Source organism: Falco peregrinus, chromosome 1 (assembly GCF_023634155.1).
Source record: "Falco peregrinus isolate bFalPer1 chromosome 1, bFalPer1.pri, whole genome shotgun sequence".
NCBI lineage: Eukaryota > Metazoa > Chordata > Aves > Falconiformes > Falconidae > Falco > Falco peregrinus.
In genome coordinates, this window is record NC_073721.1 from 15,478,993 (window position 1) to 15,504,795 (window position 25,803).

Sequence of the window (25,803 nt, forward strand, 5' to 3'; positions counted from 1 at the left end):
CACTGTCCTTACCAAAACAGACACACTAGGTAGCTACACCAGGGCGAGCAACCACTTGCCTCCAAATGGGATCCAAGGTGTGTAATTCACATAGGAGCAAAAATGAGTTATTTTTGTTGGTGGTACTTCTAGCACCAGAATGGGAGGTCTCACAGGCTGGCCAGCCTGCACCTCCCTCAAGGTACACAGGCACATGATCAGGAGTGAGTGATTTCTGGAGATACTTAAGCAGCAGTGTGCCTTGGCTGACTCTTGTACAAGCACCTATCTACATCTTTATGTCGTTCTCCCCATATATATTCTTCCTGCCATCTCACCTGAAAGGGAATAGCAAATGTCTCCATAACGTGAAGAGAACAGAAGGAAAATGGAATTACAGAAGCAACAAGGTTAATACCTAATAGCCAATCTCTAGCTTTTAGGCAGCAGAGAGGACGGTATGAGGCAACAGGAGAGAGTTAAAGAAAACTGAGAAAAAGCATGGGGAGAGCAAAAGTGCTAATTTAATATAAAAGAAGAAAATATTTATATATTGGTCTACAACATGTAAGGAAGGACTTGAAAGACTACAAACAGCTGAAGAATTAATTCACTAATGAAGAAAAAAGTATTTAGGGTCATGTATTGCATTGAACTAGAGATAGACATAAAAGAAAGGAAGAAAAGGGCACATGTCAGATTTTTATGCTTCTGCTATTCATTTGGATTACTCCTTTCTGGGTGCTTAACACACAGCAAATGTGAACTCTCCTTAAAAAAGAGGAAAACAAAAATGTAAATGCTAGCAGCAGTTCTTACAGGTGTTGTATGAAGTTCTACGTAATTCACAGCTGTATCACTCATGAGTCTTGCACTCTGGAGAGTAAAAAGTTTACAGCATCTCTGAAGTACCACCTCACTCACTTTCACATTGATGTTCTTCTCTGCCATTTTAGGGATGCAGAAGTCTTTCATTTTACTGGGTGTGGTTTTTTTGGTTTTGTTTTGGTGTTTGGTTTGTTGTTTTTTTTCCTACTAAAAATACTGGAATAAGATGCTCTTAGTTTTGCATTCTTTGGATTCTGGAGATACTGAAATTATTAAGGTGAATATTTTTGTGTGAAGACCAGTTACACTAGCAGTCATACATGTATGCTGGGCTGATCTTTCTCTGTATAGAGAGTTTTGGGGTGTGCTTTTTAGTTTTCACCAGGATTTACTGCTCTGCTAAGCTAATGCAGGTTATCTGATTGTCACCAGGCAACAGAGGGTTTACAATTTAATAACTAGGGGTTGGATCCTACTCTTATTAAAAGTCAATCAGAAAACATCCATTAACTTCAAAAGCAGCGGGAACGAGCCTTAATTTTCCATCTGTGCTGAGTACATTAAAATTATTTTAAGCCTTAGCTGAAATTTTGAATAATTGCAGGCAACCCTTATTTTGTATAATTTACGTCACGTAAAATAATTAAAATGGAATTCTCTCTGTGGCTACTACTCAAATATATGTTATACCTTTCTTTATAAAATATGAAAGGCCTGATCTCTCACCCTCCCTATAGACTCTGGCTTTGGCAGAATTATCCTGTTCTGCACGGTCCAGATGACAAAGATGAAACCCGGTAACATGTACATTTGAAGCTTATGGACATAACAAACAAACAAAAAAAACCCAAAACCCCAAATAACACAAAACCCAACTAAATGCTAATTATCATTACAGACCTCCTACCAGACTTCAAGGGGAAGATCAATTTGCATGAGCAGTATATGCTGTTTAAAAAACAGACCAGAACATGTGACTAATTGAATTATGGCTGATATAATTTCTAAACTTAAATAAAATTCAAATAAACCCACACAATTTTAAAAAATATGAAAAATGTTTAAAGATAATCTAAGCAAATCCATTTCTTGTTTCCCAGACTAAACCCGGAAAGGAGCATTACATTCTGTGATTTGCAAGTCTCAATCCAGTCCAACGCTGGATTACACTGACCCCATCCTCAGGACACTTACATGTTTAGGCGCCACAATGTCACACGTGCTCAGTTCTTGGGCCAATTAATGCATTGGCCATGCCAGGATAAATCCTGGCAAGCAAACCATACACTATGCTGTGGGATGAACCCCCTTTTTTCCAGGCTCACGTTCAGTCTGTCCTAGCCCAATATTCCTTCCCTGTCTCCAGTCTAGCAGTCAGTTTTACCCTTCCCACCATGAGGGTGGCCTACCAGGTTAACAGCTCAGAAAGGATAATCTCAGTATGGCATCAGAGGACTGATTCGGCCTATCCAGAGGTTACATCACATGAGTTCACAAAAAGGCAGACCCCACAACCAACTCACCTCAGTGCCAGGAAAACAAAAAGATCCTTTCTGTGACCTTCACAAATGGAAAAAGTCATTATGAAATTCAGACATAGTCAGCACCTTAATACAGGGCTGCAGGTGAATGCTTCAAAAGCATGCCTATGACTCCTTAAAAAGCAACACAGAACTGCAACAGGCTTTAGGATGAACACAAAGTACACACTTGCAATGAAAGAAATACCACCATTAAGGGCCCAAGGCTGTTTGGGTAAATCCTAGGCCACTCCCTGGGCAATCTCTGAGTGCTGGAATAAGCAGTCAGAGCACCAGTGTAGCTGTGCCCATCTCATCAGTCACAGCAGTTACATAAGGGCTGGCTGTGAACAGACACACTCATTTTTCTTATTATGAGTGCCTCTCATACTCACCAAGCACAGTCCTTACTTGGGCTAGAGTAACATGCTAATTATTTATTTTTTTCCCTCTGTCCTTTCCCCATCCCCGTCCTTTTTCTTTCCTTTTCCTTCCCCCCCCTCCCTCCCCCCTTCTTGAAGTGTATTGCAACCCAAGAGCTTGCTCAGAGATTTTCCATGCCTCAGTACCATAAGTATCACTGGAACCAGAAACACCATTATGAAGATATCAAGATTCCTGAAGAAAGTGTTCTCAGGAACTGGTCAGTCGTTTCCCAGCAAAGCAATGTTTCATCAGCAAATCCTGATTTGCTGACAGGGAGTTATTCACAGACAGATACTGTTTGTGATGAATTTTCACTGGGTCTGAGGCAGGACTCGGAGGAATCCATCCAAGTCTCCCTGGCCGCCTGTGTGGGAATGCAGCCTAGCAAGGTCTGCCTCAACTGCATGGGTCTGCCATATGGTGTGGGGACATCAGCACTTCTGCAGCTTCCCTGCTCCCTCCCACACACCTCTGAGCTGTAGCTGTTCAGCAGAAAATATGGAAACTACGAGAGTCCCCAGCTGAACTGCACACTCAGAAGCTACTTGCTTTGCAAACCCAAATACTGAAAGCCTCACTAAAGCTTGGTCATCCTCAGGGGAGCACAGAAACCCTGGGAGACTCTGGCAGATCCCAAGATCCAGGGCTCCCAGCATTTCTGGTTTTCCTGGAGAACAGTCATATGTCTGACAGCAACTGCCACCCTACAGCCTCTGCAGTAGTTAAGGACCAACCCAGGGACTAGCCAAGTCCTACTAAATGAAATCACTCCCCTCCCATTTTATTTGGGGAATGGGGAAGAGGGGGAACTTTCAGGAATTTTTCTTTGACAGAAAACTTAACCCCAAAGTGTAGTTCCCACAGTGACTTGGAATGCAACGTTCTCTGAAACACTGACGTTCCCACCATCCAGGCATCCCACGTTTCAGCTCCCTCTCTGTGTAACAGGCATCTGAATAAAACACCACCCTCTATTCAGGTAACTGTGTACACAGCTCTGCAATCCACATCACCTTTGAGGAGGCAATCAGTAAGAGCAGCTTTTTGTAATCATATGTATTGTTCCACACTGGTTTTCCTATTCCCTGTTAAAAAAAAAGGTAATTCTCTTTATTGTAACATTTGTTCCTGGGGCTGCATATAATTTTTATCTCCAAAAGCTGCAGATTCTCTTACATTCTTATCCAAACCCAACTACGCACAATGACTGGAACAGTATTAAATGTAATCACTAGCAAAATTCATGTTCTTGTAATAAAATGTAAAAGTTTCCTTCCATGCAGGTGGCATTTCAGATTCTAAATTGACGTTGATGTTCATAAATCATGCATGAAAACGTCTCTTGAAAATAAAATCTTTCATTCACAGGTCAGGTATAGATTACTCAAGAACAAGACAGTAGTCTCTCATTCTTCTGGATGTAAACCTCTCCAAGTCTATTCTTGCATCTCCCTCAAATCCCACTAAAACTTTTCCTTCACTGTTTCAGTGGTTATCATAAAATGAAAGTATCCTCTGCCCCAAAATCAACATATATACTTATAAGTCGTATTTCTGTAGACTGTTTCTCTTGTATTGCCTCCTCTGTTCTTCTCTGACATCTATCTGTTTATGAACATCCTGTGTTACGTTACCCTGAATTTAGATTGTTCTGTTTAACAGGGACTGCGCTGAAATTTTTTTGATATCTCAGTAGTTTTCAACCCATATTTAGACAAATTAACAGTAGTCTATTTTTAGCTGCCCCACACTCACTAGAACAGAGTTTTTTAAAAACTGTACAGTTCAGAGGCATTTAGACTTTTAAACACCGATGAGACTAATGACAGAGCTATAGCAGCCTCCAGAACATAAAAGCAGAAGTAACAACAAGCCACACTAGAAATAATCAAACTTGCTTCTTAGTATGAGACAGAACTAAATCCTCCTTCTCCTGTCCACCACACACACATTTGAGACAGAGGAGCCTGCCCAGCGGCACCCCTGCAGCAGCCTGGCCATCTCCTCTTCTCCAAAAACCCAGAAAGCTCTTGGTCTATGAGTTAGGGATCCTAGGCAGATGTAATGTTCCAAAGCACTGCTAATTTTACCACTAACCTAGCAAAACCAGGGTGGAAGATAGTAAAACTCAAATTTTGTGGGGCTAGCAGATGTGTTCTGTCAAAATCTAGCTATGATTGTTGCCTGCTGCCAAGACTGAATATTTAGCCTCTGCCATGTCCCAGAGCAGAGAAGGCAGAAAACAAGGGAAGACGTCATACCCTGGCAGCTATGTTTCACAGCCTGTTGCATGAGCCAGTCCTGCCATCCTGATGCAGCAGCCAGCAGTCTGCATCAGCTGAGACATGGGCATGTAATTGCTCTGGTCCTACCAAAGCTGACTGACAGCAGAGGGATGGGGCAAGCTGCTGTTGACCCTTATGAGGAGTCACCAGACACAGTGACCCTCAAACTGAAAGTGGTATCTTCAGTATATGTAATTCAAAGTCCCCTACCCCAGCTGGGTGGTGGAATATTTTTTCCAAGGACAGTTAAGACTGTTAAAGTAAATAAGGTGTGTGTGTGAGGCCAGGGACAACACATTAATGCTTATTTACTCCATGTTTGACGTTCCTTATTTGAGAGTAAAGTCACCTCCATTTTGTTGTAACACAAACTGAGACATGGCCAAAGCTGAAATTTGAGCACTACACTTTCATGGCTTTTAGCATGATAAATCCAGGTACTATTATTTAAGAGATTTAGCACTTGTGGATGGCAGGCTTCTTAAGGAGCTACCCCCTGATGTTACACAGGAATAAACAGCATAGTGAACAATGTTTTAATACCTCACGAACTAAAAACACCAAACTATTGAAGTGGACAGGGGACCTTTGCTGTTGTTGCTGTTGTATTCATGCATACTCTGCTCTGGTTCTTATCTTCAAAGTCCACGTTTCTTTCATCATGTTCCTTTCATTGATCAAAATTAACCAATGTTATTTCATTACCCATCCATACACAGACCTACCAACAGAGCCTCTAGGTAGGTCTAACTCACTGATACCAAACTCACTATGCTCCTTTATACAAGAAATCCATGTGGGTTTTCTCTCCAGCATAAAGAATGCCAGAAAAAGAGAAGGCAGGCTTCCTAGGCTGAGGTTAATCAGAAACACTTTCCGAGATGCAGTGTCTCAATTGCAAATACAAGCATTGGAGGGTGAAAGCGGTAATTAAATGCTTGGTCATTCTGCTAAAGCTTCCTTTGAGAGCACAAATTAATATCATTTACAATGTTGCCTACTAAAAGCCGTGGTGAAGGCAACCAGTTCATGTCACATAAAGCATCAGACTGCTATTGGATGGCAACTGTCACTACTAACCTAGTCCCTACTTGGAACAGACCGTGGAGGCAATGAGATTTGTATGTCAAAGTAGCTGTGCCCTGACCCACTGAGCATCCCCGGGATGTACAGCTGCTGCTCTGTCCCTCCAAAAAGAGCCAGAGCCTCTGCCACACAGCACCAAGGCTGTCACACACCTCAAGACAAAGAAAAAAGAGCAGAGACCTGGCTCACCTGCCTGAAACTCAATGCACACAGCAAAGCAGGGCCAAACCAGCACCTGAGCATGGGGAATTTGTAAAGTACTGCTCCAAAAACTGATAGCTGTGAAGAGCACGACCTTATTTGCACAGTCCAAAACTGCCAGTAAGAGCTAAACCTTATCCTTAGGACACACCGTCTCTAGTAGATTGGGTCAGCTGGGTGAGCTGAAACCCATTTTTAGCCTTTTACACAGCCATGAAGGATCAGAGGAAGAACTGTGACTTCCAATAGTTACCAGAGCTGAGTTACTTCACCATCAGCTGAGTCACCTGCCATCAAGACCCTGCTAATGCCTGACCTGAACACCCTGTACCCTTCACAGCATTAGAACGAGCACAGTTGCCACAGCACCCAGGGTCTAAACTATACATATATACATACTCATACTAAAATCAGGTGTGTTGGTTCCCATTCTCATTTCTCAGTGAGAACATAGCTCTGAGAAAGTGGGGCAAGTCAGGAATGGGGGGAAATGAAAAAAAGTGTCAAAATATTCTTGAAACTTGGCACAGAGCAACTGAAGTTTCTGAATTGAGGATGTTCTTCCTGCTTGAAGCGTAAGAGGTTTAAAGAATGATGAAATTTGCATTCTTATCTTCATCCCTTTCACTTTCTCCAAACAGTTCTAGCCGTATAAATAAAGTACAACTGCCAATGACAGCCAGGAGTCTGAATATTTTATATAAAAGGCAGCAAATGAATTAGCCTTTCCCACAGTTAATCACAAGTGAAATGCGCTTTCTTATCCCAGGGCTTACCTTGGTTGAAATCTCACGACTGCTTCCTGGCATCTCAAAGCCATGTTCTGAGCATAGTTATTAGTTGAGGATCCAGCCTTCCCCTGCCACTCTGAGAGGCCTGGCAATGCATTTTCCAGCTCCTGCACAAAGCAAAAAAGAAATGTTGAATGCCCTGTCAGTACCAATCAGGCTTAGCTGAATATTTTGCTTTAAGAAAAAAAGAGCTCCACGAGACCAGATGCTGACTGTGTTTCTTTGTTATTTTTTGGTAATAGTCTGGAAACAACTGGACAACACAGAATAGAAAAGGTTATAAACAAAGTAGTGTCTTCTTTCTCTGTAAAGAATTTTTTGAAACCGAAGCAGACTATAACCCATTTTATGTTTATTACTTAGATAACAGATGTCAGCTTCTGAGCTAAAAGGTGCTATACACAGAGTTCAATATTTTTTTTTTGCTTATGCACACATTCACGTTTCATTTGAAATTATTTACTCACATGTCAGTAATATTTTATTACTTGGGCATTATCAGAAAAATTTTGGCTGACAAATACAAATACAGTTCATTTATATAAGACTGGTAAGGTTTAATCAGTTTCTTTTTCCTTTTGCTCTTTACCTTCCCTAGCATATTCATAGCTTTATGAAGAGAGTATTACTGCAGGAGGAGCAAAAGGTAGTAAGGGGGAAAAAAAAGGCACATCAGCCAACCTGCCACACAGAAAATAAAAGTCAATTTAGTCCAACAAGTTGGGAAAGGCAGCAGGAATTAAAAAGGTATACATTTTATTCCAGGCTTTCAAAAACCAGTTGTAGGGCTGTGACAAGATGTGTTCAGCACATCTTACTTAGTTCCCCTACCTGCAAAATGGGTTATAATATTTCCCTTGCATTGCAAAGGGGTAAGTTAATGAAGTTCTTTGAAAATTTAATAATCGAAGTGAGACTTTTCCCTACTTCTTCATCAGCTTTAAACATCCAGTATTTTGTTCTAAGAGTTTACAAAATTAAAATACAATGTGCTTTGCAAAACAATAGTGTTCACTTGCTCTAGTAAAGCAATGTGTTTGACTTTGCTCCATTTTCAAAGCTTAGATGGAAACACAGAAGTCAAAAGTTTGGTTAGGATTGATCAAATGGGAACTTGGGGGCTGAGGTCATTCTACATTTACAAAATCAATGGCTGCTTTTACTTCCTTCTTAGTCTGTTCTGTCTTTACAGATTATGAATGAAGTTTGTTTAGAGATACATTTTATTTTAACAAAACTAAATTACACTTTTATAAAATTGCCAACTTCATAAAAAGTTTTAAATTTAAGAAAGCTGCCCAAATGCTCTCCTCTCAGGAGAAATAGTCAGTGCCTGCCTTTCAAAATTAATGATGAAGGACTAAAGAATTTTGTTTAAAAAAAATAAATAAAAGCAACTGGTAAAAGTAAATAAAAAGTTTGATCAATGGTATTTTACTTCCTCTCCATGATGACATTTTAACTATAGGATATTAGTTGCATAAGTGAATGTTAATTCCTCCTACTTAGTCTATAAGATGAATGTAAAAAGTGTTGAAATCCACCACTAGAAGGAGGCAGCTGTCACCATTGTGATGGAACCTGCTCAGGAGGAAGCAGCCATGTGCTAACTCCAACACAGGCACCCCTCCATGGGGTATGTCCGCAGCATTTGTAAAGTGTAGACCTGCCCTGGGGCCGAAAGTACTTTCCCTGCCAGTTAGAGACCCGTGCTAAATAACATCAAATTAGTTTGCTTTAGTTTCAGAGACTGCAGTAGGACTGACCCAGCAGAGGCTAATTGAGCTTTCCAACCATATTAACTACCTACAAGAGGCAAATTTCAAATCCAGACCTCCAAACCAGAGGATGTCTTTTTTTCAGATTAGATGTTATGGAGCTCTGGTGACATGAGGGCAAAAGGAATGGAATCTTCAATCAACAGACCAGCATTACTCTTGCTTATGTTATTCTTTGTTTCCTTCAGAGACCTTCTAGGACAGATGTCTCCCCTTATCCACATGCCTATTTAATATAGTTTAATACTGAATGAATGATACTTTATTCAAAAGTTGTAATAGCAATTTGGGTTACAAATGGACAGCAGTTTATTGCAGCTGTTCCAGTTTTTCCGTTGCTATCTTAACTTGGATGTGCTGAGATTTAGAAGTTGACCGTAAAAGCTGTTAATACAGGTAAAAAGAACATTTTCAGTGCTAGGTGAATGAGTGAAACAAGCACATTTCAATTTGAGCAAGCATATCTTATGGCTGAAGCCATTTCCATGTTGTACTATTTAAGTTAATCAAAGAATGTCAGCCCACTTAAGGTGCAAAACCAAACCTGCATTAAAGTAGTAAACTTGCTTCAGCAGAAGCCTCTTCCACAACAACCACCACTCCCCAATATCAGCAAAGAGAACATGGCAATTCAAGATGCTTTCTTCCAGATGAAAGGGAAAGCTGGGGACAAGAATATATGCTAGTAATAAGCGCTCACTGGCAGACTTGATGTGTGATGACTTGGAGTTTTTTTGGATGTTCTTTCTTTTTTTTTTTACCTTTTTTTTTGTTTGTTTGTTTTCTTTGTTGTTGTTCATAAGTTATGTCATTAGGGTATTAAAGAGAAACTCGACACACACCCTTGATGGAACCTCAATTTCTTAAAAGCAATTAAATCCACTCCAGATGTGTCAAAGGCATCCAACAGTATAGTGCCGCCTTCTGTTGTATTTTTGTTTCTTCTTCACTACAGGGAGTGAAGCTTCTACAGTGAGGCTGCATCTGGTAAGCAGTCTGTAAAGAAGAAAATCTCCAGACATTGCTGAGAAGTCTCAGTGCTGCATAATCACTACCATGATATTTGCTTTGTACAAAAAATAATAGATGGGTTTGGAAGCAGCTAAAAATTACCATCATGGATACACATGTTGAGATAAATAAGCTTCTGTTTCACAAGCTATATTAAAAAAAAAAAAAAAAATCTATTTCCCTCAAAAAAATCATGACATGTCATAACCCATCTCTGTCAGACCATCGGAATTACAGTGTTTGCACAGCAGCTTAATCTGCTCTTGAACTCCAGAAAGTGCTGAAGTCTTGAGCAGAAGTGCCTCCTACCCCTCCTGAAAATGCCGGTCACAATTAATGAACAGTGAATTGAACAGATCTGATCCATGATGGAAGGTGTGGTTTAAACAGAAACAGTATACCCAAAAACTGAAGTAGAACTTGCAGACTGCCTGACACATTTGTGTATTTGTGTAACTAATGTGCTAACATTGGCTCTGGTTTTTTGATTTCTATGCATCTAAAACTGCAATTTTAATGTCTAATTACTGGAAGTTCTTTGAAATCCATGCAATTTACCCATTTAATTTATACTCAAAATACAAAATTTCACACAGCATTTTTCAGCATTCCCATCGCTAGGCATTGATAGTCAAGCCACCTTTTCATTTATATAGTCATTTACCTTGGTAATACAACTTTAAAACTGAACTTTTACTGTCTCTACCTATTAGTTAGCAGATTCAGTGTCATTTTATAAGTATCACTTTATAAGTATGTCACATATCAATAAGGAATTTGAGGATGACTCATTTAATAATCTATATGCATAACTGCATCAAAGGTGAGTGACAGGAGAAAGGATTAGGCAAGGAAAGCAGACTTTCCCTTCCCCACCATCTGTTCTCACACTGACTCACTGGAGTATGTTCTGAGATTATGCTTCCTCAACTCTTGAAGTCAAATAAAGCCCAATTAATTTTATTTTCTATAGATTAACATTGTGGAATTGCTAAAGAAGCTCATGAAACCACAGGAAAGATGAAACCAAGTAGCTGGAGTAGAGCAGTGCGATGGCATCCCAGCAGCCTGCCTCTCTCCCCATACTTTGGAAAGGTTACAGCTGCCCCCGCATACCCAGCTCCTGCCCCCACAGAAATACCTGCATGTAACATCCAAGGGACGGCTTTACTCTGGTGACATTTTGTTGGCTGATAAGTGGTCAAATGAAGTCACTTGGTACCGTGCTTGTATTAGACTCGGTCCTGTTAATCATCATTGTACATCTAATAACATTTTCTTTATGAAGACCTAGGATACACAACCACAGCACTACACTTGTGTCAAAAAAATCAGGAAACACACTTCAGCAGACCGAGAGGCCCAAGCTGATCACCTTTCCTCTACATTGACACAGTGGTCTCTTCTCCCTCGGTGACCTTCCTACATGGAAATCCCCTGGATTCTCACTAGCAGAAAGGCACACAAAATTGGTTCCCATCCAAACAGACTTTAATCTTTCCAACACATGCGGCAAACTTCCTTATCTCCCAATAGCTTATCCTGATTTTAAAGGGACAGTTTTCTGAAAAAGCAGCTCATGGGTTTATAACACATAGGAGTGAGTAGCAAACATTTCCTTGGCTTATAAAGGCAACACCTTTAAAAGAGACTGTCACTGCAATATTGTCACCGTTCCTTTCTGATGCCACAGAGAAGTGAGGCTGGCGAAGCAAGGAGACTGTTGAAAAAGCACTCTATCAATAAACTCCAGAAAATGAGGATGAACAGTTTAACGACCATGTGCAGTGCATCATGCTTTTCTTTCATAAACGCACATACTCAGATATTGCTGTTTGTCAGCTCAACAACAGCTGCTTGTAAGTACATCATTTATCTCATTGAGTGGCTTGGTGGCAAGGTGTTTCACAAAAGGAAGGTATATGCAGTTGCAGCGTTTCCAAGCATCAGCCTGGCCCACTTTTTCAGATAATAACCACCTGCCATATACATACAACAACAGCAACTAGAAACAACACAGCAGCACTTTGCTTTAAGCTTCAAAATGGAGAGAAGCAATTGCTACCAGTTCATAACTAGGGCTGCTAACACAGACAAGTGCAATAGGGTTTGAGAGGTCACAACACACCAAGGATCCCAGTGAGAACCCACACATGAAAACAAACCCCCACAGAGCTCTTCTGCAAGCAGAGCCTTGTTTTTCATAGACACCGTTAACGAAGCCAGGAGCCAGATCCTTGCCTCTTTAAGAACAAAAGCCCTTGAGGGAGCTGAAGACGCAGCAAGGCAAGAACTCACGGTCAAGGAGCATGCACATCCTTACTAATGAGAATGAAGGTTATGCAAAATGAAGGGCTGGTAGATGTTTTCTCCAAAACAGCTTCCTTCTGCAAATCATTCTAAAAGGAAAACTCTTTCCTCTACAGCAAGTACCACTGAACTCAGTGTAGATATAGGATATCGAAATCCTTTCACAGTACTAGGACACAATTCCCTCTATGAATGAGCGGCGTTCCTGTTATGGAGGGATGTTTAGGTTGTATATTACGCTCAAAGCTCTTCATTAGCTCTCATCCCTCAAATATGCCTGTCAAATCAAAGGTGAAATAAAATGGTGCCTACACATCTTACCTCTTCCAGTATGCCAGAGGTGGGAGCAACGGGTAGGTGTGGGGGCCCAGGACCACTTTTGCCTTTCCCAATTCAAGCCCTTGAGTCATGTGAAAATTATATGCCTGACACTGTTTTTCCTTCCAGAGGCTGCATATCTAAGTCACACTGGTATTTTATGGCAGTCTAATTATATGCTCATAAAGTTTCCCATGAAAGAATATCAACATTTTCAGTTAACCACTTCAGACCACATAAAATACCATAGAGCAGCAAATCTGTGCTGTTAGCTTTTGTTGGGTGAGGGATACAGGCACAACATATGCAGTAAGCAGGCAGACAGAAAACTCAGAAGTTAACTGAAAGAGCAACAGATGATCTAGGAGACAGAACTTGCCCTGTTTATGACTTCTTTTCTCGATATGCCCCCAAGTGCTCTTTATACGGCAAAGTTTCTTATCATTTTTATCTGCTGATAAACATGCACACCTCATCTCCCTCCATCATAATTAATATTTCTTAGTAAAACAACACAGTTGCAAAAAAATCATCAGTTATTATTTCATCTCAGGAATAAACTCCAGAAAAAAATGCAAGAAGATTAGGGCAAAAGTTGACATTGAAATTCTGAAAGAGACTGTGATAATACTGTTGGGATGCCATTTGCTTTTACTTTTTCTTCTGGGATTCAAAAAGATATTCCTCGCTTAGAAGGTAAGAAATGCCATCCAAAATGATGAATTCCCATTCTAAATTTGGAAAAATGGACCAAGATAATTCCTAGTCTGTGATGGGTTCGAAGCACTCTAGAAAGTGCTCTGCAAATTTCTACCCCCAAACAAGAAAGGATGAGAGACAGAATATAGGCAAATACATCAAGGAAGAGATGTAAATACAGACATCTGTATTTACAGATGTCAGACCTTGTGCCTATTGCAGGCTGACAATCTACCAGTGTTAACATAACTATCTTGGTTAGGAGAATATTTCTGGCTGAGGAGTTAAACCTGGACCAGAGCTCTATCCCTGACACTGCACGTAAGACATGACTTGGGAAGCACCGACCGAGAACAGAGGCACTTCCAGCAGCTGCTGGGAGGTCGTAACCCTGAAGTCTACATAGCAATGTACCTCCAAAAGGCAGCAGCAAAACCTTCTTCATTTCTAGTCTTCTTTTATAGCCTTTAGAAAAGTTACAGTTCTGCTCACCTCAGCTCAAGCCAGGAAGCCTGTGGGCAAGAGCACCAGCACCAGAATCTATATTGGAATAAATTTATTATTTAAAGATGAGAAAAAATAAAAGGTAAGATAAAGAGAAAATATGAAACCTGTCATTTGGCAGCCAAAATACCAGTAAGAGACCCTCGGTCACATAAACAAAACAGAAATAGTCAAATCAAGTTCTGCAATTACCAAGATTTTTATATTTGGTACAAGGAGTTACAGGAAATCTGAAGAGAGGTATTTGCGCACCTGCAGCTATGCTCCCCACTCTGACAGCAGGTGCAACACACCCCTCTCTGCAATTACCTGGCTGAAAGAAATTGTCTGTCATTATGGGAGGGTTCCAGGACTCCAGTTCCGTGAAAATCAAGTAGATTACTGTGGGGTCTGTCACATCACAGATTACCAGGGAGTCCCACTTTGCATTTCAAAAGGTATGTTTGCTCAGACATTGTGACGTAAACCTACCCTTGGTAAATTTGGTTCGTTACCTGACTTTCCTCATGGCTTTTTTCATTTTCTAGCTTTGCAACGGGCTTAGGTTTTCTTAGCTTTAAGTTGCCCATTTCAGGCTTTACAGCGCAGTCAATTACAGCCTGCTGTTTGTACTGCTGAGTATCTTGCAAAGGCAGCTGCCTTTCCTCTAAGACAGCAGCGTTGTCCGGGCAATTTTCTTTGTTATCATCATCTCTGTAAGAAAATGAAATGGAAATGCATCAGGCAGGACTTCAGACAGCTGTCAAAACATTATGAAGGAAGAACAGCAACAAGTTCTTAGCTATTCATGGCATTTTAATTTTACCAAGTTGACTAGTCTACATATCAAACACTGCATATGTTAGTAACAGGAATCTGAGAGGCTACTGTTTATTGTGAAGTCACAAGCTAAACTACTGTTAGTATTATTACACGTTCAACCGTGGAGCTATTTAAGTAAGATTAGTTTTAAGGGCACTCTTTGGTTTCAGCCCTATAGTTCATATTCACAGAATCAAAGAATGGTTGGAGTTGGAAGGCACCTCTGGAGATCACCTAGTCCAACCCCCTGCTAAAGGACGTTCACTGAGAGCAGGTTGCACAGGATTGTGTCCAGGCCAGTTTTGAATATGTCCAGGGACAGAGATTCCTCTGGTCAGCCTGTTCCAAATAAAATCTGAAAGTGTTTCATGCAGAAGACCTTTCCCTGTCCAACGATCCACACTAGGTCATAATCTCACAAAAATGCCAAAACATACAATAATTCCTCCCTATAGTTACACTTCCCATCTCTATTTTTGAGGGATTTTGGACAAAGTGGGGATGATGGGCATACAAAAGAGGGTTTGAACAGCCAGACATGCACTTAGGTGGAAGGGACAAGCATCGTGTGCTCCCGGTTTGGAGTACAGGTCCTCCTGTGCATCTAGGTTTAAACAGACACTGTTGGTCATGAATGCTCAGGTGGCCACTGAATCTGGGACAGACATTTTCAGTCTCCACCTAGCCTACAGAGTGCAACCTGTTCTAAGACGACCTTGCTAGTCTTATCCACACCCAGACAATCCAACCTTAGACTGATCTAATACCTTCCACTGGGAGCGTCTCCCTGGCACCATTGAGAAAGCTACCGCAATGCAGAATGTGAGGCTGCCTGCTTAGTTGGCAGGATGAGCAGATCGGCATTACTGCTCCAAAATCCCTGGCGGTCGCTTAGTTTGCAGTTGGAATTTGAGATGTTAGCTTCAGCTGGTAAAATCCTGATTGTTAGCTGAGAGATGACCTCTCTCCTGGTGTGAAAATTCCACAACTGAGAGAGTAAAGGACTATTGAATTAAACGCTCCTGAGATTTTTTTAGAAAGCATAACTTGCTAATTCAACATTTTCTCCTAAGGATTCTGAGCTGCCAAACTCACTTTCCATCTGTGGCCCATCAGCATCCAGATGGATGCTCGCAGGGTGCCTGTGGAGTTAAACACCATTGCTGCCCATGCCTTCTGTAAGTGTGCTTCATGGTAGTTGTTATAGTTACAGAGTATGATGTTTTATAACCTACAGACATTTCAACAATGTGCAGAAATGTTGCTTATTTAAAGTTACCATTTAATTTAAAAGTCTTTCTGAAAGGTAAAGTTCCATCCTCTAGCAATCAACATACACTAACATAGCCATGAGAGACATATGCCTCAAGAATACTCCAGTTAAATTACAATTTGAATGATTATTTTTTTTCACAGAGACACTCATCAATGAGCGTATCCTTGTGCAGCTGCAAAACTCCACTTATTACTACTTTGTACCAGATGCTGTACAGTAAAATCCAATGTATTAGTATCAGAGCTGCATCTGAATGGAAGCAATATGATGCAAAGTTAAGAACACAGACCATAATATATTTGCTCATATAATGATAACAGTAATTAATGTTAATATTGTTTACACAAAAATATACAACACATACGCATTTCCCAGAAATACTAATAGCCTTAGCAGGCAATACCCCAGAAATTCTGCATTCCCTCGAGAATAAAGGTTTCTTTCTAATGGTTTAACAGAAGCACTCTGACAGCTTTACTGGTTGCCAATGGACTTCTGACAAAATTTGCAGTAGAATACCTGGGACTGGAACTGCCTGCTTGATCTTCATGTACAGAATCCGAATCCCCATCACACCTTGAAAAAGGATACAAAATAATTGCTGGTTTTCTGCCAGCTGCAGAAATTTAGCTTTTAATAACATGGCAGTACAACTCAAGGTATAAACACAGTTCTCCCTTTCATGCCTTAGTTGGGGTCATTTAATGCCGTCGCTGCTCCATGATAGTCTAAAATCTCAGAGGAAGAAGAGGATTTGAGATTTGACTGAGTGTGGAAGTGTACACAATTTCATATATAATTTTCAGCCAGATGGAAATAATGATGACAAAGAATTCTGACGTTACCATAAAAATTACAGGAAATTTACAAGAAAATCTGTATTTTAATTGCTTATAGTATGCTTCACATAAAAAAAGAAATAGAAACAATTAGGTAAGGATGTTTTTCTCCTAGACTCACAAAAGTATTAACTATAGTAGAGAAGTCATTCTTTGTGCAGCAAGAAGAATAATCCCCAAAGAAATTATAAAGTGATCATTAGTTTTAAAAAGTGAAGTAGCAGAATTTTTTACAATGCCTGAAGAACCATAATCAATTACAGCCCCTTAAGTTACAAACAACAGAATTGTCATAAAGCTGCCTAATCAAAAGAGAGGTCTGGATAAATATGCTAACCACTCAGTGTTGACATTATATTATGCAGCATGGCTGAATGTTGCGGAATGATGTAACTGCAAAGCCTATGAGCAGTCTTTCTTTAAACAAACATACATAAATATGCATACAATCCTAACAAATACGCGTACACTCTTTCTAGGTATTATTTCTTGGGAAAAGTCAGGGCCCTCTCCTCACCCGCTGTTCATACTCACAGGGCACAGACTCTAAGCAGGCCTGGATCACTTGAAGTTTGCTGGCAGAGGAATCTCTTCATTATGGGGAAAGCAGCCTGTGCTTCCGCTGACTTGTTAGTTTTCAGAAGAGCTGCCCCGCTTAGGACAGAGCACATTAAGTGATAAATTCATAGCTCTGTGTTGCAATTTGATGACAAGGTTTTTAATACATTCCTCTTTCCCACCAGTCTTCTGCTAGTATCTTTATCAAAAGCCAGACTGCAGCAGAAAATATTTAAAGGGACACTCAAGTGTTTACACTTCCTGAATACATCAGCATACAGATGAAAGCATTTGCTGCTTGCAACTGGAACATCTAACTACAGTTGCAGATCCCCACTAATCACACAATATTCCTGCAATGGGTACAGTCCTCCCCACAAGGCAAAGCGGAAGATGGGGGTTTATGTACAAAATGGATAAGTTCACTGTAGAAATCTCGTTGCCTTTGCATCTGGATGCCAGTCACACCTGCCTCTCTGGTCTATCACTAATTACCTAATGGTAAGGCATCTGACACCAGGAAGGTGTGAGGATAAGGCAGAATGGGGTTTGAAGAAGGAAGCCCAGTACAAAAGAAACCAAGAACCTAGATGGAAAACATGATGAAAAGTTTCAGAGGGAGAAAAACATAGCAAGGAAATACACTGCGAAGAGACAGTGCCAAGGTCAGAGCTGGACGGACAGAGCTCCCAGCACAGACATGAAAGTAGCATAAGATACCACCAGGCGGGCTGTGCACCATGGGCCAAGCCACAGTCAACAACCACCAGGGACCTCCTAAAATGACAAACACTTCCTCCTGCATGTGCCACAGCAGTTCTGCTACCTGCTTCACCCACCCTCTCCTCACCCCAGTTGCCACACTTAGCAGCCTTCAGTCCTGGAAGACCATTTTGGTAACTGGGAACACTTTCTGGAGGGACAATTGATTATTAAGCACAGGTCCATCAGCCAAGTCTATGTGTGCATACCTGTGTGCATACTCAAACTTGGGAAGTGCCCTGGCACTTGCTTTCCCTTAGCTGGCTGTAATACGGTGATCTTGAGAAGCAGAGATCCTAACTTAGTATCCAGCAATTGATAAAAGTCATAGAACAAGACTGAACTTACAAACCACATAAGTGAGCATGACAAAATGTGTTTGAATAACCAGAGCAGAGTAGATAGGAAAGATAAGCAATAATGAATGAGAGAAGACCATGTCCATCAGGTAATAAAAAGATTGTAAGGAAGTTCAGAAGAAACACACTCTGAAATTGTTAATAGAATTTTATGTTGTTGTAAGAATATATATTAACCAAGAAAGCTCACTCACACAAGACAGTGCTTGAAGCTAAGACCATAGTGGGACCTTTAAAAAGATGAATTAATGATATAACGCAATATCCATCATTAAAGAACAGAGTGCTTTTTAACTGCACTTCTTTAAGAGATGCAGCTTATGTGTTCATGCCACTTGCATGCACATATCAACACAGACACACATGCACTCCTCTCACCAGTAACTCATAAATCTTCTTGTCCAACTTTAGCTATAGTTAACAGATAAAGTTTGATAAATTTTGTGATAGCTTGCGGCCACATAGTAGAGAGAGTTCCCACCAACCCAAAAACTGCAGCAGCATCTCACTCATTCCTATAACATCAGCTAATATACCAGAACAGCTTCAAGTCATAAATCCATGTGGCTTGAGGCTTACAGGGGCAGGAAGTGTGTTTTTTGACAAAACCAGTGATGTGAATCCTTCTCCTTCTGCACCCAAACTACTGACTGATGGCTACATCTCTTAAAAGCAAGTGCATCCACTACTAATCTTATGGCATAGGTCAAAGTCAGGTCAGAGATGGGATCCCAGTCTAGATGGACTGCTGCTCTGACTTTTTATAGCACTGTCTCTTTATGTTGGGTTTTTTTTTTTTTCCAAGGACCTCTGGTTTAATGGGATTAGCTTTTTAAATTTTCTTGTATTTTCACCTTGCCATAAAAGCCATTTCAGTACAACTTGAAAACTACTTCCTTTTGCTGACTTGACCTTTAAGATGTTCACATGAACAACTTCTAAACCAGGACGCACACATGGCTTGCTGGAAGCTTAGCGGCCCCAAGCACTTGCCTTGTCTAGGGAAATGTTCCTGAAAGTATTGGATCACTGATTTTATATCATTCAGGAAGCCCTGATTTTGCCTTTGCCAAAAATAAAGACAGAAATTGTCAAATGAGAATGTCTCAAGTTGCATCGCAAGCTGTCTCTTTATTCTGCTAAATAAAAGTAACCTATTTTCAGATATGTCCAGCACAAAGAACTAGTGCTGAAATCAGTAAGAATTGTGTATTCTCAGCAGTTCTCAAAAACAGGCTTTGGGGGGAGGTTCTAAAAAGGATTTAGGGAAATCAACACTGGAAAACGAGTTTGTTCATTTGGACAATGCTTTTCAGATGTCTTTGTTCACTTGCCTTGTTTTCTAAAAGCATGTTTCTGCTTCTATGTTTGGAAAGATAAGATTAAAAATTAAAGCCCCTGAAACAGAACCAACAACAGCTTAAACGAGGGAGATTCACGCTTCAGGCATCGCCTGGCCAAGCCCCAGCTCTGCCATGCTGCTGCCTCTCAGCTCAGCACAGCACAGCACCCTCTACACCTCTCCCACTGTCCCTAGGGGCAGTGCTGGCACTATGCAGCCAGCTTTTATGCCTTCCTGGCCCTTGTCTTAATGATCACACGAAGCACCACTGAGAAAGGCCATCACCTTCATGTCCCAGAAACCTTAAGGGTGAGGCAAGCACAAGGGCTGCTCTAGGGGAATCTCTATGGGAAACAATGGATGTACTTAGGGACAGATAAAAGGGAAGGAGAAAAAAAATACAAAAAATGCACTATCTGTAATCTGGTTATTTTTCTGTGAAGGGGGAGCATCCCAGAATTTTACAGACCACAATTCATTACTTAGTAGGGACACATTAAAATAATAATAAAAAAATACTTAATGATTTATTAGCTTCTGTTAAATCTTTTTTCCATATCTACCACAATCACAAAAAAAGCATGACTAAGTTAAAACATTAAACAAAGCAAGTCAGTGTAAGCAAATAAAGCGAAGCAACGTAAGAGAAGGAAATTATTGGGTCCCTAGGAATTGTTACTTTTTGTGTAGTGGTTTTGACAACACTTAGGGATGGCTCAGACAATTACAACTTGGCCTGCTTTCAGAATGTATCCGGTCCCCACAACACTTAGGCAAACAGCTCACTGTCCACCTAGGGTTTTTTGAATTATAAGCATTTTAGCATTGTAAAACTCACCTAATACAGAAACAAATCTATAATTTCCTTCCTAAGAAACTGCTTGACATATTAATGCTGAAGAATCTTCCCTAAAAGCTTTCAAAACAATCAAAAGCATGCAAAATAATAATGTAAAGAACACCAAAACTGAAGCATTTTAGACTGAAATAAAACACAGACCATTTCCTTTGTAATAGTTTCTAAAGCCTTTGCCTTTCTGACTTCGTAATGTTCTACCTTGTCCTGGTCTGTTGTCTCTGTGAAACAACAAAAAAAATCAACATATATATCCTTAGGAACAGGATATATATGAAAGGCCTTCTGATGAGTTTATGCAATTGATTAAAAAGAAATGACATATTTGGTACTTCACCTGTCTAAATAATTTATAGGGTGGTGTTTTTTTCAAAATATTTGCAAATAATGTTTTTTCTAATAATACTTGCAGGAAGTACAGACCATGTGTTCTCAGGAAACTGACATACTTGTGTTTGTCAAGATCACCAGTACCAGAAATGAGCAGTATTTTCACAGGAGACTTATCCTACACCAAAAAAAAATCATGCATTTAAATATGTTTAACATGATCAAACACAAAGTCTCCTAGAAAGGTATTTCACTGCTAAATGGCCACAGAGCACGTAAAGGCAGCTGTTTCATGCAATCCCTCCCATACAGTCAATAATATACTTAGAGGATTACAGAAAACTGCATCAAAATATATGACAGATAGCTTGGGACTTCTCACATACTACTTACAGTTATTCTCTATGGTAACTAAACTCATCATTCTTAATTAAAAATAAGGACATCTTTAAAGTGTGCACTTACTCTGCTAAAGCTGTCGTGTTGAAGGAATTATCCTGAATGCTGAAACAGAAACAAGAAAACATCAGATAAGTCAGCAAGGCAGGCAGGCTTCCTGTATCCTTCTCAGTTGTAGGAAAACATGCACAAACATGGCATTGCAAGGCAAGTCTCTGTGTGTTAGCTGTACATGCACGACTGTACCTTCGGCTGCTCTGCACATGCTCATAATCAGAACCATAGGGATTAGTCCTACAACACTCACAAAGCCCATCCAGCAGCGCTTTGAATTAATACAGGGATGCAGGTAGTCTGTGAGGCTCAGAAAGGGATCATATTCTTTTATAACTGTAATGGTGCTGCTAATAAAGGCTTAGGTTTACAAACAAGTATTTGATATTCTGCCCTTTAAATGTTTGCTCTATGTAATTGGCTCATCAAACACAGTTGTTTTTATTACTTAAATAGGGTTGCTCGGCTAAGACCTCTGGAGGTTTTTTCTTCTTGTTTAGTGGTCTTTTACACACTCAGCTCATAGCCAAACCCCAGGGGAATTTATGAAAAAAATAATCCGGCAGAAAGGACAGTTCAAGTAGCAAAAGGTTAATAAGCTAACAACAAGAAATAGATGAAACGAGTCCTGTGAAGGCAATAGGCTGCTGTGCTCCTGCAACATTTCAGACCTGATGTAGTATGTTCAGTAGGGGTCAACTCAGGATACTACAAACTGCTGGTTTTGAGGCAGTGGTGGAATTCCCCCTCAAACAACACCTCTCAAATCTGGTAAATATAGTGCTGGATCCTCTTGAAATCTTATAGCAGCAGAAAAAAAAATTTTAAAAAATCTCACTGCTACATACCACAGCTGGGATTTTTTTGTTGGTTTTGTTTGTTTGTTTGGGTGGGAGAGGAGAAGGCAATGTAGACAACAGCATCTTACAAGCATTCCTGTTCGTGACAGTGGCACCTTGCAGAAGCACCAAGTGGAGCAGGGATACAGAGAGGTGTGGCGTTTGCGCTCCCACAGCAGCTTGTGCTGCTGCGTGGTGTTGACACACATTTCCCAGGCAGCAGCAGCCAGGAGCCACAGCCATGACAATTTCCCTTCTTTCACCAACAGCGCTGTGCATCTTACTTTCATGTCTTCCCAGCCCTCCTACCTACTTGCACACACTATTTTGCTCTTTTTCTTTCCCGTGTTTGTATATATTTATCTATTTATATAATGGCACAAATTGCTTGGGGATCAGACTATCACAGCCAGCCTACAGGGACTTCTGCCCTACAAATTAGCAGGTTTTGTGAGAGCAGGGTGAATAGAAAAGCTGAACGTAATGGTTAGCATTTAAATCTTGCCTCAGATGTAAAATTTCTATTTTTACTCCTTCTGTTTCTGGTTTCTTGGATCTGACCATACAAATACAAATTTCTTTATTGTTTTTCTATTTGCAGGAGAGTACCTGAACAGAAGGTATGCTTTTAGCTGTTGTGGCAATCAAAAACTCAGTTTACATGCTCCAAAAAGTAGAGCCATTAAAAAAAATCTAATATGATTTTTAGTAAATATATTCCAGAATGCTTAAATGCTTGGATCTTGATTTTTAATGGTTGTTAAGTTTACAGCTAGCATTTCAAGTGTGTAATGGAGGAATCACAACTTTTTATCACAAAATCAGATTGATAAGCATCACAGCTTGGTTAGAGTAGAGCTTAAAGAGAGACTGGGTATTTATCCCCACACTACACCCACACAAGAGGAGCAGCAAACACAGAATGCTCTTGTAAACATGATTCCTCTGTTTCTACATGCAAAAGTTAAGGTCAAATTCTCTGCTAATTCATGCCCTATGCAAACATACCGCAGGGCTTTGTTGTTATTACTAGTAACAGAATATGGCTGAAGATCAGTTTGTAAAACAGCGATGCTTTGGACTGAGACCAAGTTTAAAATGTCATCACTTTTCCATTGTTTGTCTGAACTTCAGTGCCACACAGCTGTGACTAAATCTCTTCTAGGAAAGCACTTTTATTTCAGGTCAATCACAAATCCATTTGTTTTAAAGATGGTACTTGACCAGTCTTATTGGATAGTCTCTTCTTGTAAGGTTGTGAAATCATTCAACAAAACCCAAATTTCATGTAAAACAGACTAGTATTAGCAAATACACGAAAGTAAAGGCCAACTAAACCCAGGATTCTGTTTCAGAGCTAATCTCCCCATCAGATAGATGAAGCCATCCTGCTCCTGGGGGAACCTGAGAGAGGAAATACAGTAGACTCACAATAACTTCTTTTCCTCCCAGAAGGAACTAATTTCTCTCTAGGGGCAAAAGCTTATTTCACCAACGATGTTGGCTTGGGCCTATCAGCTGACCCCACTCCCTTTCACCTGCTTCCTATCCACGTGCTCTGGGTGAGACTAGAGCAGAAAAAGTGCTCCTGACCTTACCCTGCCTTACAAAGGAGAGAAGATGCTTCAACCTGCATCTCTGTTTCCCTCTAAGTCCCAGGTGCAGGGAGAACATAATGCTGCTCTTACCTCCTTATTTTCAAGAATGACATTGAAGTCAATTAGGCTTGAATGCTATAAAACATCACTTCAACATACTGAAATTCTCAGTGCCAGAAATATTTAATCAGCACATTCCAATGATGTGTCAGGTCTCTTATCATCCTGAAGTCCCAATGAAAATAATGTAACACCTGTATGTGAAGTAAGCTTTTGTCTTCACCACTGAGCAGCAGATACAGTTTTAAGGATTTTATATCTTGAAGTCATTAAAATATATCTTTCTGAAATTCTGAAAATAAAGGCTTTTAAATCAGTTTTTCCTTATTTATGCTGAACAGTTTAAGTGATTCATATTTTTGCAATATCATATCCATGGAAAGACACTTCCTCTGTTAGAAAGATTTCCATTTTATACCCAGTTTTGTTCTTACCCTCTTTTGCCAAATGTTGATCAAGCCAACATAAATATCACATGCCAGCTCTCAGCTGACAACAAAAATGTCAGAGAACTCCTAAGCAAACATCTACACGTATTTTGGAGATACTAGGATTCAGAAATATGTTGCTGTTCACTTCTGAATATTTGACTAATGTATTGCCTATTTATGGCTAAGAAATAGATTGGCATAGAACTTACATTCTTTATATGGTTTGTATTGTCAAGGGAATCACCACTAGGTCAGGAAGAAGATTCAAACAGGAGTCACTTAGTCCCCAGCTCAGTTTCACACATAGTAGAGACACACGCTCAATACAAATGATACATTCATAAGCTCAGGACAGCATTAGTTGGCACTATAAACTTTTATCAGCCAGTGAATGCTTTACACAGTATGGTTCAGTTGCAGAAGACTGCAAAAGAATAAAGAGATGTAGTGAAACAAAAGTGGGCAGAAGTAGTTTTGCTTCAGGATAAAAGTAGCGTGCGCAACAATCAAGATCAAAAGGCCAGAAAAAAAGGAGGAATAGTGAAGCTTGCCAGGCTACAGTTGTCTACGGGGTCACAAAAATACACACACACCCTGCAGACTTTGTGTCAGCTTCTTTTCACCTGCAGAACAGAACCTTTGCCTCAATTTCCAGAATTTTCTCATTTCAGTAATTGACTGTGTTCTTAAGGGCATTTCTGACTCAGGTAAATGAAAAAGCCTTTCAGCCTTAACTACAGAATAATGAAGAATTTGTACTGGGAAATAAACTGTATGTTTACAGGGAGAACTACATATTTACAAAGAACTCTCTGAACTCTCTAAGGTTCTGGGAAATCTAGTATTTCTGCATTTAATACCTACTATCTAATGACACATTCCATGCAATCCTATAGGGTGTGATTAGCATTTATTGCAAGTCTATTTTCTTAATTATTATTTGTAATTCCACAGAGAGCAAAGTGCTTGTGTTGAAATTGCTGCATCAGAGGCAATTACATTTTGCACTATAGTTGGCCACACAAGGGACTAAATGATGTGGAGAGAGGGAGAGATGCAGTATGACACACTGTGTGTGACTAGGCACCCAAGGTGACTCCCTCCAGCTCTGGGAAGAAGTTACTCATGTTCCACTACTCAAATAAAGGGAAAGTTGGAATGATCTCCCTGTTATTGACTCTCCGAATGAAGTCAAGTCATCCCTGCCAGAAGCAGCTGAGCTCAGAGACTCATAAAAGTATCCAGCAAATTTGTTTGCCTTGGAGTACATGTGCTCCTGCCAAGCAGCAATACCCTGAAGTGCTCCAACAGGCCTTCATCTCCCCCAGATCGTACCGAGATGTACTCACTCCTACCTGCATGCATACAGCATATGCTTTCATGGACAAAATACATTCAACTCCAACAAGGAGCAGACCAAACACTTTTATTTAAGCAGAAAACAAACAGGGATATGCAGTAACTCCTCTCTGCCTTCAGCAAGTCTGTTCTTTTTCAACACACAGGGCTTTCTTATGGGATAAGAGCAGGGATCATTCTGCAGCAAAATGTTAGCGCTGTGAA

General features: G+C 40.2%; 1 protein-coding gene across 1 annotated transcript in view; it reads right to left on the minus strand.

Moving 5' to 3' along the window:
• FAM13C (family with sequence similarity 13 member C) overlaps window positions 1-25,803 on the minus strand; it is a 134,449-nt gene that overhangs the window by 32,918 nt on the left and 75,728 nt on the right. Inside the window, exons 7-10 of the mRNA XM_055792323.1 lie at window positions 21,325-21,363; window positions 16,333-16,389; window positions 14,231-14,429; window positions 7,102-7,223 (exon numbers count right to left, since the gene is read on the minus strand). Coding sequence (XP_055648298.1) covers window positions 7,102-7,223; window positions 14,231-14,429; window positions 16,333-16,389; window positions 21,325-21,363 — 417 coding nt within the window. The remainder of the gene's footprint in view (window positions 1-7,101; window positions 7,224-14,230; window positions 14,430-16,332; window positions 16,390-21,324; window positions 21,364-25,803) is intronic.